The sequence below is a fragment of the Cottoperca gobio genome, chromosome 9 (genome assembly GCF_900634415.1).
Source record: "Cottoperca gobio chromosome 9, fCotGob3.1, whole genome shotgun sequence".
Classification (NCBI taxonomy): Eukaryota; Metazoa; Chordata; class Actinopteri; order Perciformes; family Bovichtidae; genus Cottoperca; species Cottoperca gobio.
In genome coordinates, this window is record NC_041363.1 from 143,236 (window position 1) to 158,831 (window position 15,596).

Consider the following 15,596-nt stretch of genomic DNA (forward strand, 5'->3'; position numbering starts at 1 on the left):
CGCTACACAGACATAATATAATAGCTCTTACAGCCTAACCCCCCCCCCCCCACAAGCGGACTTTATATTTTACATGATTTCTTTTTGTGAGAAAGAATATTTGTATTCAAAGTTTAGTTTGTGTTCATTACAAATTAAACTCTTCAGACATTTCCAAAGAAAAACACATTTGTCCAGTACATCAAAGTAATTTATAAAAGTGTTTAAACTCTCCATCTGAAATAAAAACAGACTCTGATATTTGTTAAATAGATTTAAAAATTCAGTCACATGTTACAATATGTTAAAACTTCATCAAAAGTTCAGATTTCTACTGATGTTATTACTGTTTAAAATCAGAAACTACAGGACACAAGGGTTAGATAACACCAGGACCTGGACCTGGTTCCGGTCTAGAACCGGTTCCGGTCTGGACCTGGTTCAGGTATGGACCTGGTTCCGGATGTTTACTGTCATCACGATCAGTTTCCACATCGTCTGAATCCTGTAGTACAAAAACATCCAAAATGTCCTGAAGACGAGATCCAAACTCTGAGTCTGAGTTCAACACAGTAACTGTAGTCTTTACATAACAAACACCTTCAGACTCTTCAACCTACGTCCACATGCACATTAATACTCCTCTATTATTCTGAATAGGACAATATTCTGAATTAGATTTGGGTCATGTAAACAGATTATTCTGTTTGGATATTCTGATTCAGGCCTTATTATGTTGTCTGTCAACAGGATTACAGAAAAACGTCTGATCGGATTTAATGAAACTTGGTGGAATGGTGCAGTACGGGCTGAGGAAGAACATGTTACATTTTGGAGTGGATCTGAAACGGGACGGTACATGAATGTTTAACTTTCTTTAACATTGTGAGATAGAGCATTTGTGCTGCATTCATTCGGTGCCGGAATAATCAGAAAAATTATTTCCCGGATATGATGATGAACGACCCCTCAAGTCTGAACAACAACTCTGTAACATCAACGTGTTCTTTAAAACATAAAATACACAATTCTTTGTAACGTCCATGTTGTTTCCACTTTACGACTTAAAGCTCATGAACACACCAAAGAGGAAGAACGACTTCCCAACTCTGGAGAAGGGACCATCCGAGGAGCACCTGAATGCACCGTTCGCCTGGCGGAGGTCTGCGTTCTCCCAGTGATAATATCGTTCTGAATGCAGCATCTTCTGATGAAGACTTGTGTGATTTGCTGATATTATTCGGGTTTTAGGAACTTTCTTTGGACACGTTTACAGCACGTTCACTGAATGAGGCTCAGTTCGTGCAGCACGGCCTCTGTTTACAGCTCTGTGTATCGGACGCAAACCAAAAGAAAAGAAGCAGAAACACACCCAACATTTAAACTTTATCAAAGACTTGGATATCAACAGGTTTTTGTATGTGAATAAATATCGCAAAGCTGACCTTTTCAAGAAGTCATTTGAAGGAATGAAAGAGGGAGGAAGTCAAACTATGCTGGAAAACTTGAAATATCCTATGTTGACACGTAAACAGATTAGTAGGAATATTGTCTTTTTTAGAATAAGGGCAGAAACGGGAATATTTTGTGCATGTAAAGGTAGTCAATGATGCTGAAGATGGGGGGAGGAGCCAGCTGTGTGTGTGTTGGTGTGTGCGTCGTCCTCAGGGTGAGTCAGCAAGCAGCGAGGCTCTCTGCTCATCCATCCGCCTGGACTGAACCCTGTGAATCAAAGTGAAGAAATCCTCCTGACCTACAGGAACCCCACCAACACCATCTTCCACATCAGGCAGGGAACACCTCTGGTCCTCCATCCTGTCAGACTACAGGCACACAGTGAGACAGACAGACACAGTGAGACAGGCAGGTGGGGAGGAAGACAAGATAAAAGTTTGTGTACCCTGTTCCCGTTGGTACCCTGTGTCTTGTTCTTTCTTGTAACTTGTTCCTTGTTCCTGCAAGTTTCTACCCCTTTGCCTTGAACTCTCTCCTATATCTTCCTGTACCCTGTTCCTTCTTGAACATTGTTCCTTCATCTTCTTGTACCCTGTTCCCTTCCAGAACCTTGCTTCTAGTACTTCCTGTACCCTGTTCATTCTTGCACCATTTTCCCTGTACCTCCCTGTAACCTCTCTAACATCTTCCTGTACCCTTTTCCTTCTTGTACCCTTTTCCTCCTATTAACCCTCTGCATGTGTGTCTGATACAGTGAAGACAAACATCAATATATACATTTCCCTATACACTCAGTGAATGCAGGATATTTTCATATGACATGCTAGTACCTGGTAGTGTATCAGCATGTAGTAAAAGTCCAGACTTGGCAGGGTGTGCTGGTCGGAGCTACAGGCCCCACAAACTGCAACCGGTCCTGGGTCAGGCAGCAGGCTGAGGCTGGCTCTCTGGTCGTCCAGTCTCTGACCCTGACACTCCAGGATCAGGTCCAACAAGGCCTCTGGCTCTTCTTGCTGGCTGTTCCTACACTACAGCAACAACAGAGGGACCAGCCGTAACTTATTAAACGTAATTTGTGGATCCACAGGGCAGTGTTTAAAATATGTGGTTCTTTGATAAAAAAATCAAAGGTTCAAGGAGCCTGTGGACATAAAAACTTAAGGAGAGAAGTGAATTACACCTGAAGATACTCAATGTTCTCCTGGATCCATTCTTCATACATTTTTTAGGGCTGTCGAATTAACGCATTAATTTCGATTAATTAATCACAGAAAAAATAACGCGTTAAAAATATTAACGCAGATTAATCGCGCTCCTAGATGCCCCTGACTTTTGGTCCGACAGCACGGAGCACGGAGCTCTGACAGCACCCGTCCCCTGCGCCCGTCGCCCCATCGCACGGAGCTCAGAAAGCACGGAGCACGGAGCTCTGACAGCCCCCCCGTTGCACGGAGCTCTCACAGCAAATATTGTTATATGCGATTAATCGCGATGAATTAATCACAAAGCTTGTAATTAATTAGATTAATTTTTTTAATCGCTTGACATCCCTAATATTTTTACATGTATAATTTAGTTATACTGAGTGTCAATACTGTAATTATAATATGGTTGTCGAGTGGTTCAGCAAGGGTCCAAGGACAGAAGGTGTTGTATACTTTTCAGATTATAAAACAAGTTTTTGATTTGTGTTCTATATAAGTAAAGTTGGCTTGACTTGACTTTAAACCACTCTGGATCAATGTGGGAAGAATGGGGGAGGTTTCCTGTTAGCAGCAGGTGACAGTTACCTTGCTCCTGGTAGTCCAAGAGCTCAGAGCGGAGGCGAGGCTCTGACCTCGCGGCCTGGTGGAGCTGTGGCTGCCTTCAGCCCCGGACACAGGAGATATCAGACCTCCGAGGGTCCTGAGGGTCCTGAGGGGGGAGGAGGAGGTCCTGCTGCTGACTGCTAAGGCAGGCTGGGGAACATCGCTGGTGTTTCGGCCCGGTCTGGCCTCCAGACTGCCATTATTGTGGGGGGATGGAGAACATTTGGGCGCTGTCCCCCTGATCCTCCCATTCTGATGACCAGGTGAAGACAGGGTGGGAGGAGGTAAGCCTGAGAGTTTTTTTTCAGCCATGATGTAGCTTTGGAGGTGTGGGTGGGGATAAAACTCACTGCTGTCATCAGTGGGGGGGGCTAAATCTGGTCAGGAAGAGAACAGGAAGTGAGATACAGATTACATCAGAGGATGTGGGTCTTTGAATTCAAGGATTTCAGGGATTACAGAACATGGCAGTAAAAAAACTGGATATATACAGTGCGTCTTAACTCAGATGCATGGTTGACAAAACAATCTCACTTTAGGATCTATTCATTAGCTGTTTGTCCCATTATGTATGTTGTTACTTCAAGGCTGGATTACTGCAACTCATTGTTATCAGGTTGTTCCAAAAAGTTGCTTAAGACTCTTCAGTTGATCCAAAATGCAGCGGCACGTGTATTGACTAGAAAAAGGAAACGGGATCATATTACTCCTGTATTAGCTGCTCTGCACTGGCTCCCGGTAAAATACAGAATAGAATTCAAAATCCTTCTCCTGACTTACAAAGCAATTAATGGTCAGGCTCCAGCATATCTTAAAGATCTCATAGTACCTTATAAACCAACTAGAGCATTACGCTCCCAGACTGCAGGGTTACTTGTGGTTCCTAGAGTCTCTAAGAGTACAATGGGAGCCAGAGCCTTCAGCTATCAAGCTCCTCTCCAGTGGAACCAGCTTCCAATTTGTGTTCGGGAGGCAGACACCCTCTCCACATTTAAGAGCAGGCTAAAGACTTTCCTTTTTGATAAAGCTTATAGTTAGGGCTGGATCAGCCCCTAGTTATGCTGCTATAGGCTCCTCCCCTCCCTCTCCCCTTTTCTCCCTCTCTATCTGTATGCATTTATGTAAATGTATGTTACTAACTCATCATCCGGGGCATCATCCCCGTAGTTTCTGTGTCTCATATGGCAGGTTGCCACTGATAAAGTTTACGTCAGGATCAGGAATCGTGGCTGCGCCTGCTGCCCTGGTCCTGCTGGACACCGGGAAGCCTTTTTGACATTATCCTGGATTCATCCAAACTTTCTCTTTTTCACACAACATCATTTCTGTCAAATGTTGTATTTGTACTATGTTGTTTATCCTGTACACACGACATCTATTGCACGTCTGTCCGTCCTGGGAGAGGGATCCCTCCTCAGTCTCTCCCTGAGGTTTCTTCCATTTTCCCCCTTAAATTATGGGGTTTCTTTTAGGAAGTTTTTCCTTGTGCGATGCAAGGATCTATGGACAGAGGGTCTAAGGACAGAGGGTGTCGTATCCTGTACAGTCTGTAAAGCACACTGAGACAAATGTATAATTTGTGATATTGGGCTATATAAATAAATTTGATTTGATTTGATGTATGATCTTCCTCAGCAGATGGAGTTTATCAGTCCTAAATTGTAACAGACAAGAAGAACATCTACAGTTCAACCGCTGAGGAAAGTCATGTGATGCTGGATATTTAGGCGATATGTGCATCCCAGTGTCAGTGCCAAGTATGCAGTACAGAGTTCTGTTGATGTGCTTTCTCAGCCGTTTCTATTTGTGTGCTTTAGGGATGTCACGATATACGATACTTTGATATCAAGCCAATGCCATAATTCTGAAAACGTGTTGAAATCTGAAGCAGAGCTAGCTAATGTTAGCTTTTAACTGTTAGCTGTTAGCAGCCGGTGAACAGAGGTTCCATAGAGTTACATTATGGTGTGTTTAGGCTCTCTTCAGTAAAAATTAGTACTGGTTGAAGGTAAATATAACGTTATCATGATGTATTCAATGTAATCTTGTAAAATGTAGCCTTTGGTGAGAAAGTTGAATAAATCCAGATGTTTGAAGATGTTTTCAATATAAAACAGATATTAGATGAACTCTGAGCTGTTGAACCTCCTGACAGAAGTCTGAAGTAATACAGGAAGTTGACTTCATGGAGTTAGTGTTTGTTGTTACTTTTTTGTGTAGTAGTATTTTTGACAGTGAGATGTTTTTGCTAGTCAAACGATCTTTCCTGCCATACTAAAACTTAAGAAATGTCTCAGCTAGTATAAAGACTTTAGTCATTAGGCAATGTAAACAGGAAGTCAGCATCACAAGCTTAGAACAACTCCCATGAATTAAGTATTTATTAAACTAAAGTACCAATCCTGTAAACGTAGGTTTTATTTGGTTTATCTACTGAAACACGACAAAACTTTGTGTTTCAAAGTGAGTTTACAGCTCCAGGTAAAGTGTGACAGTTATTACATCATTTACAGTCAAATGTAAACGTACATCATTCAGCTGTCATCACATTGAAATCTAAATTTTTGTTATGACACATTAAACAAATGAATTCAATTTATAATGTTTCGTGTTGTTCCTGGATTTATTTAATGTTTGTTCTCTTTACTTAAAGCAAACAATGAGCATGTACAGTGACTTATAATGACTTTAAAATGCACTTAAACAGTGATAATAATGCATTAAAGACAAAGTATTTGAGAAAGTCTAGTACTTATACAAATACAATGATGTGTATATTTATGTTTTTAAGACACATTTGTATTTTATTTTTATTATTGTTCTGCACGCTGAAAAATGATCTCAATAAAAAAAATGTTTTAAACTTATATTCGGTTTTTAGGACTACAGATGACGACTGTCACTGTTAAAAAATGCATGAAAAAAATATTTATGAAACGTCTGTTAATGTTTTTCAAAAGTGTGTTAGAAAAGAGAAAAATGATAAACTGCGAGAAAGACTGTGGAGTTTAGTTTCGTTTAAGAGGACCGGCTTCATTCACTTCCAGCAGAAGTAGGTCAGGAACAAAACAAAGAGTGTCTAATCACATTTACAACACAAAGACACACACACACACACACACACACTCACACACTCACACACAGCACCACCTGGTGGCCGTCAGAGGAAACACAGCTCCAACAATAACAGAATAATTATTATCCTGTTGGAACAAAGTATCATCTTTTAAAGTTTCTGTTTAAACTCACAACTTAAAGTGACCAAAAGACAACAAACAGCTGAACAGGAATTTTGAACAAACTTCAGTTTAAATAAAGTTTTAGTTCCTTCACCTCAACATCACGTCTTCTTCTTTCTGCTTGTTTCCTCTGAAACTTTCCTCTTGTTTCAGTTCTGCAGCCTCGTCTAGATTGATTCTCCACCGAATGAAGCCTCTCATCGGCTGCTCGACACACACACACACACACACACACACATGCGCGCACACACACACACGCACACACACACACACACACACACACACACACACACAGTGACACAATGAAAGAGAAAGAGAGGACAAACTCCCCCTTTGGGCTTACATCACGGTTGCCATAGTAACCAAAGAGAGACTTCCAAATTCTGCCTCCCTCACACACACACACACTCGCACGCACACACAAACACACACCGAGATATACACACACACAAACGCACACACATACACACACACACAAACACAAAAACACACACACACGAACGCACACACACACACAAACAAACACACATTCCTGCATTGTTATATCCATTCAGTTGAACCCAGAGAATGCTGCTCTTCTGATGTGGGCCTCACACAATGACACACACACACACACGTCCAACTGTGTCTCAGACTTGAACAGAGAAAGTATAAAGAGTTAAAGTATAAAGAGTTAAAGTATAAAGTATAAAGAGTTTAAAGTATAAAGAGTTAAAGTATAAAGAGTTAAGTATAAAGTATAAAGAGTTAAAGTATAAAGAGTTAAAGTATAAAGAGTTAAAGTATAAAGTGTTAAAGTTATAAAGAGTTAAAGTATAAAGACTTAAAGTATAAAGACTTAAAGTATAAAGAGTTAAAGTATAAAGACTTAAAGTATAAAGTGGTTAAAGTATAAAGACTTAAAGTATAAAGAGTTAACGTAGACTAAAGTGTTAAAGTATAAAGTTAAAGTGTAAAGAGTTAAAGTATAAAGTATAAAGAGTTAAAGTATAAAGACTTAAAGTATAAAGTGTTAAAGTATAAAGACTTAAAGTATAAAAAGTTAAAGTATAAAGTGTTAAAGTATAAAGTATAAAGTGTTAAAGTATAAAGTTTAAAGAATAAAGAGTTAAAGTATAAAGAGTTAAAGAGTTAAAGTATAAAGTATTAAAGTATAAAGAGTTAAAGTATAAAGAGTAAAAGTATAAAGTATTAAAGTATAAAGAGTTAAAGTATAAAGAGTTAAAGTATAAAGTTAAAGTATAAAGTGTTAAAGTATAAAGTTAAAGTGTAAAGAGTTAAAGTATAAAGTGTTAAAGTATAAAGTTTTAAAGAATAAAGAGTTAAAGTATAAAGAGTAAAAGTATAAAGTATAAAAGTATAAAGAGTTAAAGTATAAAGAGTTAAAGTATAAAGTTAAAGTATAAAGTTAAAGTATAAAGAGTTAAAGTATAAAGTTAAAGTATAAAGTTAAAGTATAAGTTAAAGTATAAAGTGTTAAAGTATAAAGTTAAAGTGTAAAGAGTTAAAGTATAAAGTATAAAGAGTTAAAGTATAAAGTTAAAGTATAAAGTGTTAAAGTATAAAGTATAAAGTTAAAGTGTAAAGAGTTAAAGTATAAAGTATAAAGAGTTAAAGTATAAAGTATAAAGTGTTAAAGTATAAAGTTAAAGTGTAAAGAGTTAAAGTATAAAGTATAAAGAGTTAAAGTATAAAGTGTAAAGAATAATAAGATTTAAAGTATAAAGTATAAAGTGTTAAAGTATAAAGTATAAAGTGTTAAAGTATAAAGTTAAAGTGTAAAGAGTTAAAGTATAAAGTATAAAGTGTTAAAGTATAAAGTTAAAGTGTAAAGAGTTAAAGTATAAAGTATAAAGTGTTAAAGTATAAAGTTTAAAGAATAATAAGATTTAAAGTATAAAGTGTTAAAGTATAAAGAGTTAAAGTATAAGAGTTAAAGTATAAAGAGTTAAAGTATAAAGTTTTAAAGTATAAAGTTTTAAAGTATAAAGAGTTAAAGTATAAAGTATTAAAGTATAAAGAGTTAAATTATAAAGCGTTAAAGTATAAAGTGTTAAAGTATAAAATATAAAGAGTTAAATTATAAAGAGTTAAAGTATAAAGAGTAAAATTATAAAGAGTTAAAGTATAAAGTGTTAAAGTATAAAGTGTTAAAGTATAAAGTTTAAAGAATAATAAGATTTAAAGTATAAATTGTTAAAGTATAAAGAGTTAAAGTATAAAGAGTTAAATTATAAAGTGTTAAAGAATAAAGATTAAAAGTATAAAGAGTTAAAGTATAAAGTATAAAGTGTTAAAGTATAAAGTATAAAGAGTTAAAGTATAAAGAGTTAAGTATAAAGAGTTAAAGTATAAAGTATAAAGAGTTAAAGTATAAAGAGTTAAAGTATAAAGAGTTAAAGTATAAAGAGTTAAAGTATAAAGTGTTAAAGTATAAAGAGTTAAAGTATAAAGAGTTAAAGTATAAAGTATAAAGTGTTAAAGTATAAAGTATAAAGAGTTAAAGTATAAAGAGTTAAAGTATAAAGTATAAAGAGTTAAAGTATAAAGAGTTAAAGTATAAAGAGTTAAAGTATAAAGTGTTAAAGTATAAAGAGTTAAAGTATAAAGAGTTAAAGTATAAAGTATAAAGAGTTAAAGTATAAAGTATAAAGAGTTAAAGTATAAAGAGTTAAATTATAAAGAGTTAAAGTATAAAGTGTTAAAGAATAAAGATTAAAAGTATAAAGAGTTAAAGTATAAAGAGTAAAAGTGTAAAGAGTTAAAGTATAAAGTGTTAAAGTATAAAGAGTAAAAGTATAAAGAGTTAAAGTATAAAGAGTTAAAGTATAAAGTGTTAAAGTATAAAGTGTTAAAGTATAAAGTATAAAGTGTTAAAGTATAAAGAGTTAAAGTATAAAGTATAAAGAGTTAAAGTATAAAGAGTTAAAGAGTAAAGTATAAAGAGTTAAAGTATAATAAGAGTTAAAGTATAAAGAGTTAAAGTATAAAGAGTTAAAGTATAAAGTATAAAGAGTTAAAGTATAAAGTATAAAGAGTTAAAGTATAAAGAGTTAAAGTATAAAGAGTTAAAGTATAAAGAGTTAAAGTATAAAGTATAAAGAGTTAAAGTATAAAGAGTTAAAGTGAAAAGTATAAAGATATAAAGTATAAAGTATAAAGAGTTAAAGTATAAAGTATAAAGAGTTAAAGTATAAAGAGTTAAAGTATAAAGTATAAAGAGTTAAAGTATAAAGTATAAAGAGTTAAAGTATAAAGTATAAAGAGTTAAAGTATAAAGTATAAAGAGTTAAAGTATAAAGAGTTAAAGTATTCAGTGTTAAAATATAAAGTATAAAGTATAAAGAGTTAAAGTATAAAGTGTTAAAGTATAAAGTGTTAAAGTATAAAGAGTTAAAGTATAAAGTGTGTTAAAGTATAAAGTGTAAAAGTGTAAAGTATTAAAGTATAAAGAATTAAAGTATAAAGTGTTAAAGTATAAAGTGTTAAAGTGTAAAGTATTAAAGTATAAAGAGTTAAAGTATAAAGTGTTAAAGTATAAAGTATAAAGAGTTAAAGTATAAAGAGTTAAAGTATAAAGAGTTAAAGTATAAAGTATAAAGTATTATAGTATAAATTGTAAAAGTATAAAGAGTTAAAGTATAAAGTATAAAGTATTATAGTATAAATTGTTAAAGTGTAAAGAGTTAAAGAGTTAAAGAGTTAAAGTATAAAGTGTTAAAGTATAAAGTATAAAGAGTTAAAGTATAAAGAGTTAAAGTATAAAGAGTTAAAGTATAAAGTATAAAGTATTATAGTATAAATTGTTAAAGTGTAAAGAGTTAAAGAGTTAAAGAGTTAAAGTATAAAGTGTTAAAGTATAAAGTATAAAGAGTAAAAGTATAAAGAGTTAAAGTATAAAGTATAAAGAGTTAAAGTATAAAGAGTTAAAGTATAAAGTATAAAGAGTAAAGTATAAAGAGTTAAAGTATAAAGTATAAAGAGTTAAAGTATAAAGAGTTAAAGTATAAAGTATAAAGAGTTAAAGTATAAAGAGTTAAAGTGAAAAGTATAAAGATATAAAGTATATTCTTGATCACATCGGCTAATTACCTGTCATCTATCTAAACCTATACTTGTACTTCCTAAGCACTTACAACTCTCTCCTTATCCTCCTTCTCTTAGCGACTCTCGCTAAATCCTCAATTCTTTATGCTCCGTTCGGCTCTGCTAACGTTAGCTGCTGCAGCTCGGCAGCTAGCGATGGTATCTTCCTCTTCTGCTCTCTCCTGCTCGGTGTGTTTCATGTTTAGCTATTGCTCGGCCTCCTTTAGTGATAATGGTACGTGTATTAAATGTAGTTTATACGCAGGGTTGGAGGCGAGTTTTAGAGGGATAGATGAGCGGCTCCGCACCATGGCTAGTCAGCGGTTAGCAAGTGTAGCTGTTAGCAAACCCCCTATAGTCGGTGCGGGTTTATCTGAAAGTGCTGTGACTAAATTTAAGGAAGTGATTCCATCAGCACTTAATTTAATACCAGGACTCAATATCAATATAACAGAGGACTCCAATGCTAACTTTAGTCCCTCCCAAATTAATCATCTTGTTGATAGCGCTGCAGCCTCACTGCGAATAACACTCGACTCTGTCGCTCCTCTAAAGAAGAAGATCATAAAACAGAAAAAGAAAGCTCCATGGCTTAATTTACAAATCCGCAAACTAAAACAAAAGTCGAGAAATCTTGAAAGTAAATGGCGTTCCACTAAGTTGGAAGAATCTCGTTTAGTCTGGTTAGATCATCTTAAAACGTATAAGAAGGCTCTCCGTAATGCCAGAGCAGCTTATTACTCTTCCTTAATTGAAGAACATAAGAACAACCCCAGGTTTCTGTTCAGCACTGAGGCTGACAAAGAGCCACAGCTCTACAGAGCCTTCTGTTCCTATATCGCTCAGTAGTGACAACTTCATGAGTTTCTTTAACGATAAAATTATAATTATTAGAGACAAAATTAATCTCCTCCTGACCTCAATTGGTAATGACTTAACTTCAACTGTTGGAATTTTAAAAACATCTGTAACTCCTGAAATATATCTAGACTGTTTTACTCCAATCAACCTTAACCAACTAACTTCAACAATCTCATCGTCTAAACCATCAACCTGTCTTTTAGACCCGATTCCAACTAAACTGTTTAAAGAAGTTTTACCCTTAATTAACACTTCGTTATTAAATATGATCAACCTGTCTCTATTATCTGGCTACGTACCAAAATCCTTTAAAGTAGCTGTAATAAAACCACTTCTTAAAAAGCCTAGTCTTGATCCAGAGGTTTTAGCCAACTATAGGCCGATATCTAACCTTCCCTTTCTCGCTAAGATCCTTGAGAAAGCAGTCGCAAAACAGTTGTGTGACTTTTCACATAATAATAGTTTATTTGAGGTTTTTCAATCTGGATTTAGAGTTCATCATAGCACAGAGACGGCACTGGTGAAAGTTACCAATGACCTTCTATTGGCATCAGACAAAGGACTTGTCTCTGTTCTTGTCTTGTTAGACCTCAGTGCTGCTTTCGACACTGTTAATCAGGACATTCTACTACAGAGACTGGAACATTGTGTTGGCATAAAAGAAACCGCACTAAGCTGGTTCAAGTCCTATTTATCTGAGCGATCTCAATTTGTACTTGTTAACGATAAATCCTCCATGACAGCCAAAGTCAGTCTTGGAGTTCCGCAGGGTCCTGTACTTGGACCGATTCTATTCACCTTATATATGCTTCCTTTGGGCAATATTATAAGGAACCACTCTATAAACTTTCATTGTTATGCGGATGATACCCAATTATATCTATCAATTAAACCAGATGAAACCAATCAATTGGCTAAACTTCAAGCCTTAAGGACATAAAAACTTGGATGTCTAGCAACTTTTTGATGTTAAACACAGACAAAACTGAAGTTATTATACTTGGCCCTAAATGCCTCCGAAACGCATTTTCTAATGACATAGAAGCTCTGGATGGCATTAACTTGGCCTCCAGCTGTAAGGAATCTTGGCGTCATCTTTGATCAAGATCTGTCATTTAACTCTCACATAAAACAAATCTCAAGGACTGCCTTCTTTCATCTACGGAACATTGCAAAAGTAAGACACATCCTGTCTCAAAATGATGCAGAAAAACTAGTCCATGCATTTGTTACTTCAAGGCTGGATTACTGCAACTCATTGTTATCAGGTTGTCCCAATAAGTCGCTTAAGACTCTTCAGCTGTTCCAAAATGCAGCGGCACGTGTATTGACAAGAACAAGGAAACGGGATCATATTACTCCTGTATTAGCTGCACTGCACTGGCTCCCGGTAAAATACAGAATAGAATTCAAAATCCTTCTCCTGACTTACAAATCAATTAATGGTCAGGCTCCAGCATATTTTAAAGATCTCATAGTAACTTATAAACCAACTAGAGCATTACGCTCCCAGACTGCAGGGTTACTTGTGGTTCCTAGAGTCTCTAAGAGTACAATGGGAGCCAGAGCCTTCAGCTATCAAGCTCCTCTCCAGTGGAACCAGCTTCCAGTTTGTGTTCGGGAGGCAGACACCCTCCCCACATTTAAGAGTAGGCTAAAGACTTTCCTTTTTGATAAAGCTTATAGTTAGGGCTGGCTCAGGTTTGCCCTGGATCAGCCCCTAGTTATGCTGCTATAGGCTTAGACTGCCGGGGGACACCTCCCTGCTCTCTTCCTTCCCTACCTCTCTCCTCCCCTCCCTCTCTTCTTCTCCCTCTCTATCTGTATGCATTTATGTAAATGTATGTTACTAACTCACCATCCGGGGTATCATCCCCGGAGTGTCTGTCTCTCATTTAGCAGGTTGCCACTGATAAAGTTTACGTCAGGATCATGAATCGTGACAGCGCCTGCTGACCTGGTCCTGCTGGACACCGGGAAGCCTTATTAACATTTTCCTGGATTCATCCAAACTTTCTCTTTTTCAACACAACATAATTTCTGTCAAATGTTGTATTTGTACTATGTTGTTTATCCTGTACACACGACATCTATTGCACGTCTGTCCGTCCTGGGAGAGGGATCCCTCCTCAGTTGCTCTCCCTGAGGTTTCTTACATTTTTCCCTTTTTCTTTTAGGAAGTTTTTCCTTGTGCGATGCGAGGGTCTAAGGACAGAGGGTGTTGTAACCGGTACAGTCTGTAAAGCACACTGAGATAAATGTATAATTTGTGATATTGGGCTATACAAATAAATTTGATTTGATTTGATACAAGAATTGCAGCCCAAAGTGCTTCACAGCAAAAACATAACAATTAGTACAAGATTAGATAGAATAAGAGCATTTACAGTACTATAATCACAGTGATCATGTAAATGAGTCTGAAGTACCATTATAAAAATAGCAGAATTAAAATAGTATAAAATAGAAGATAAATGTAAAAAGGCATAAAAACTGAGGAGATACATTTCATACCCAAACTCATCTCAATATTTAAAATATGTTCTAAATGTGAAACCTGCAAGATATCTGACATTTACTGTAAATCTGTATTAAAATATTTGTATTATTATTGTGATAATGTGTTGTTCCTTGAAATATTTAATTGTTCTTGTTTCTTAAACTTTCAGAATGATTTGTTTGTTTGTTTATTAGCAGGATGTCTAACAGTGGATGAGTTTTTGATTCAAATACAGACTGTGAAAAATGTTTTTCTCTAAAACATGAAATAAATACAATACAATCAAAGTTTGGAAAACACATCTTTATTATTAGATTAGATTATACTATACTATCTTACAAAGATGGTACTTTAGGAAGAGTATTTCTGTTTTAAAATGTACCAGATATACGAGATATACTGTTGTAGATGAAAGTGAAGCAGGTCTGGACTCCGTCACCATCACTGTTATTTACAGCCTGAAGGCATTATGGGTAATCACTGCCCTTATCACAGCAGGAATGTTAAGGGACACTTTCCATAAGTGAGTCTGCAGGAGAGACACACACACAAACACACACACACACACACACACACACACACACACACACACACACACACACACACACACGTTGTGTTAATGTTCATAACACTGGTTGTGTACTGTCTAGAAGTTTGGAAATGTTTTTATTCTTTAACAACAATTTAATGAACTTATTAGAGTTGCTGGATATTTTTGTTCACACATTATTCACATATTTTCTGTAGACTACATAAAATGGTTCCTGTTGGCTCCTGCAGGTCTGCCTGACGGACAGTTTATCTTCTCTTCTTATCATCTCTTCAAGTGTTTCTATTCCCGTTTTCTTCCATCTTTGGTCTCTCTCCTCTCTCGCTCCCCCGGCCGTTATAAAACTCCTCCGTGTCCGTCCCTGTGCGTCCTCTCTGCAGCAGCATGGCTCCGAAGAAGGTGGAAGCGAAGAAGCCTGAGGTGAAGAAGGTGGAGGCGAAGAAGGAGGAGCCTCCTCCACCTCCCAAAGCCGTGGAGCCGGAGTCCAAAACCCCCGAGGTGGACCTGAAGAGCATCGTGGTGGAATTCACCGCCGACCAGGTGGAGGAGTTCAGAGACGCCTTCACGCTGTTCGACGAGACGCCCGCCGGCGAGATGAAGATCACTTTCGCTCAGTGCGGAGACGTCATGCGGGCGCTGGGACACAACCCCACCAACGACGAGGTGCTGAAGCTACTGGGCCGGCCGAAGGCGGAGGAGCTGCACTCCAAGCTGCTGGACTTCGACAGCTTCCTGCCCATGCTGCAACACGTGGCGCGCTCCAAGGAGCAGGGCACCTTCGAGGACTTCGTGGAGGGGCTGCGGGTCTTCGACAAGGAGGGCAACGGCACGGTGATGGGCGCCGAGCTACGGCACGTGCTGTCCACGCTGGGGGAGAAGATGACAGAGCACGAGGTGGACCGGCTCATGGTGGGACAGGAGGACGCCAACGGGCTAATTAACTACACCGAGTTCGTCAAGCACATCCTGGCCGGGTAAAAACCTGCAACGGTTCTTCTGCCGGCCCGGGTTAGTGTTCTTCTGGTTGTCTCCACTCTCTCTGAATAAAACCTCTGCAGTGTTTCTCAGTTATGAACTTTGTTTGTTTTTAAATAAACTCTGATCTGCTTCTTCTTGGA

At 36.8% G+C, this 15,596-nt stretch overlaps 2 protein-coding genes across 3 annotated transcripts; one reads left to right on the forward strand and one right to left on the reverse strand.

Moving 5' to 3' along the window:
* Positions 1–172: 172 nt before the first annotated feature.
* LOC115013783 (uncharacterized) lies at positions 173–6,743 on the reverse strand. The gene is made up of 4 exons (XM_029440286.1): positions 6,576–6,743; positions 3,225–3,619; positions 2,265–2,462; positions 173–1,802 (listed from the first exon to the last, which is right to left on the reverse strand). The coding sequence occupies exons 2-4, from the start codon at positions 3,552–3,554 to the stop codon at positions 1,644–1,646; spliced, it is 687 nt and encodes a 228-aa protein (XP_029296146.1). The 5' UTR covers positions 3,555–3,619; positions 6,576–6,743; the 3' UTR covers positions 173–1,643.
* An 8,046-nt stretch (positions 6,744–14,789) lies between these two features.
* On the forward strand, positions 14,790–15,456 carry LOC115013407 (myosin light chain 1, cardiac muscle-like). 2 transcript variants are annotated; one of them, XM_029439696.1, is made up of 2 exons: positions 14,863–14,877; positions 14,920–15,456. In XM_029439696.1, the coding sequence occupies exons 1-2, from the start codon at positions 14,863–14,865 to the stop codon at positions 15,454–15,456; spliced, it is 552 nt and encodes a 183-aa protein (XP_029295556.1). The 2 variants fall into 2 exon arrangements, with proteins under 2 accessions (XP_029295555.1, XP_029295556.1); XM_029439695.1 differs by having other exon boundaries at positions 14,790–15,456.
* The last annotated feature ends 140 nt before the right edge of the window (positions 15,457–15,596 follow it).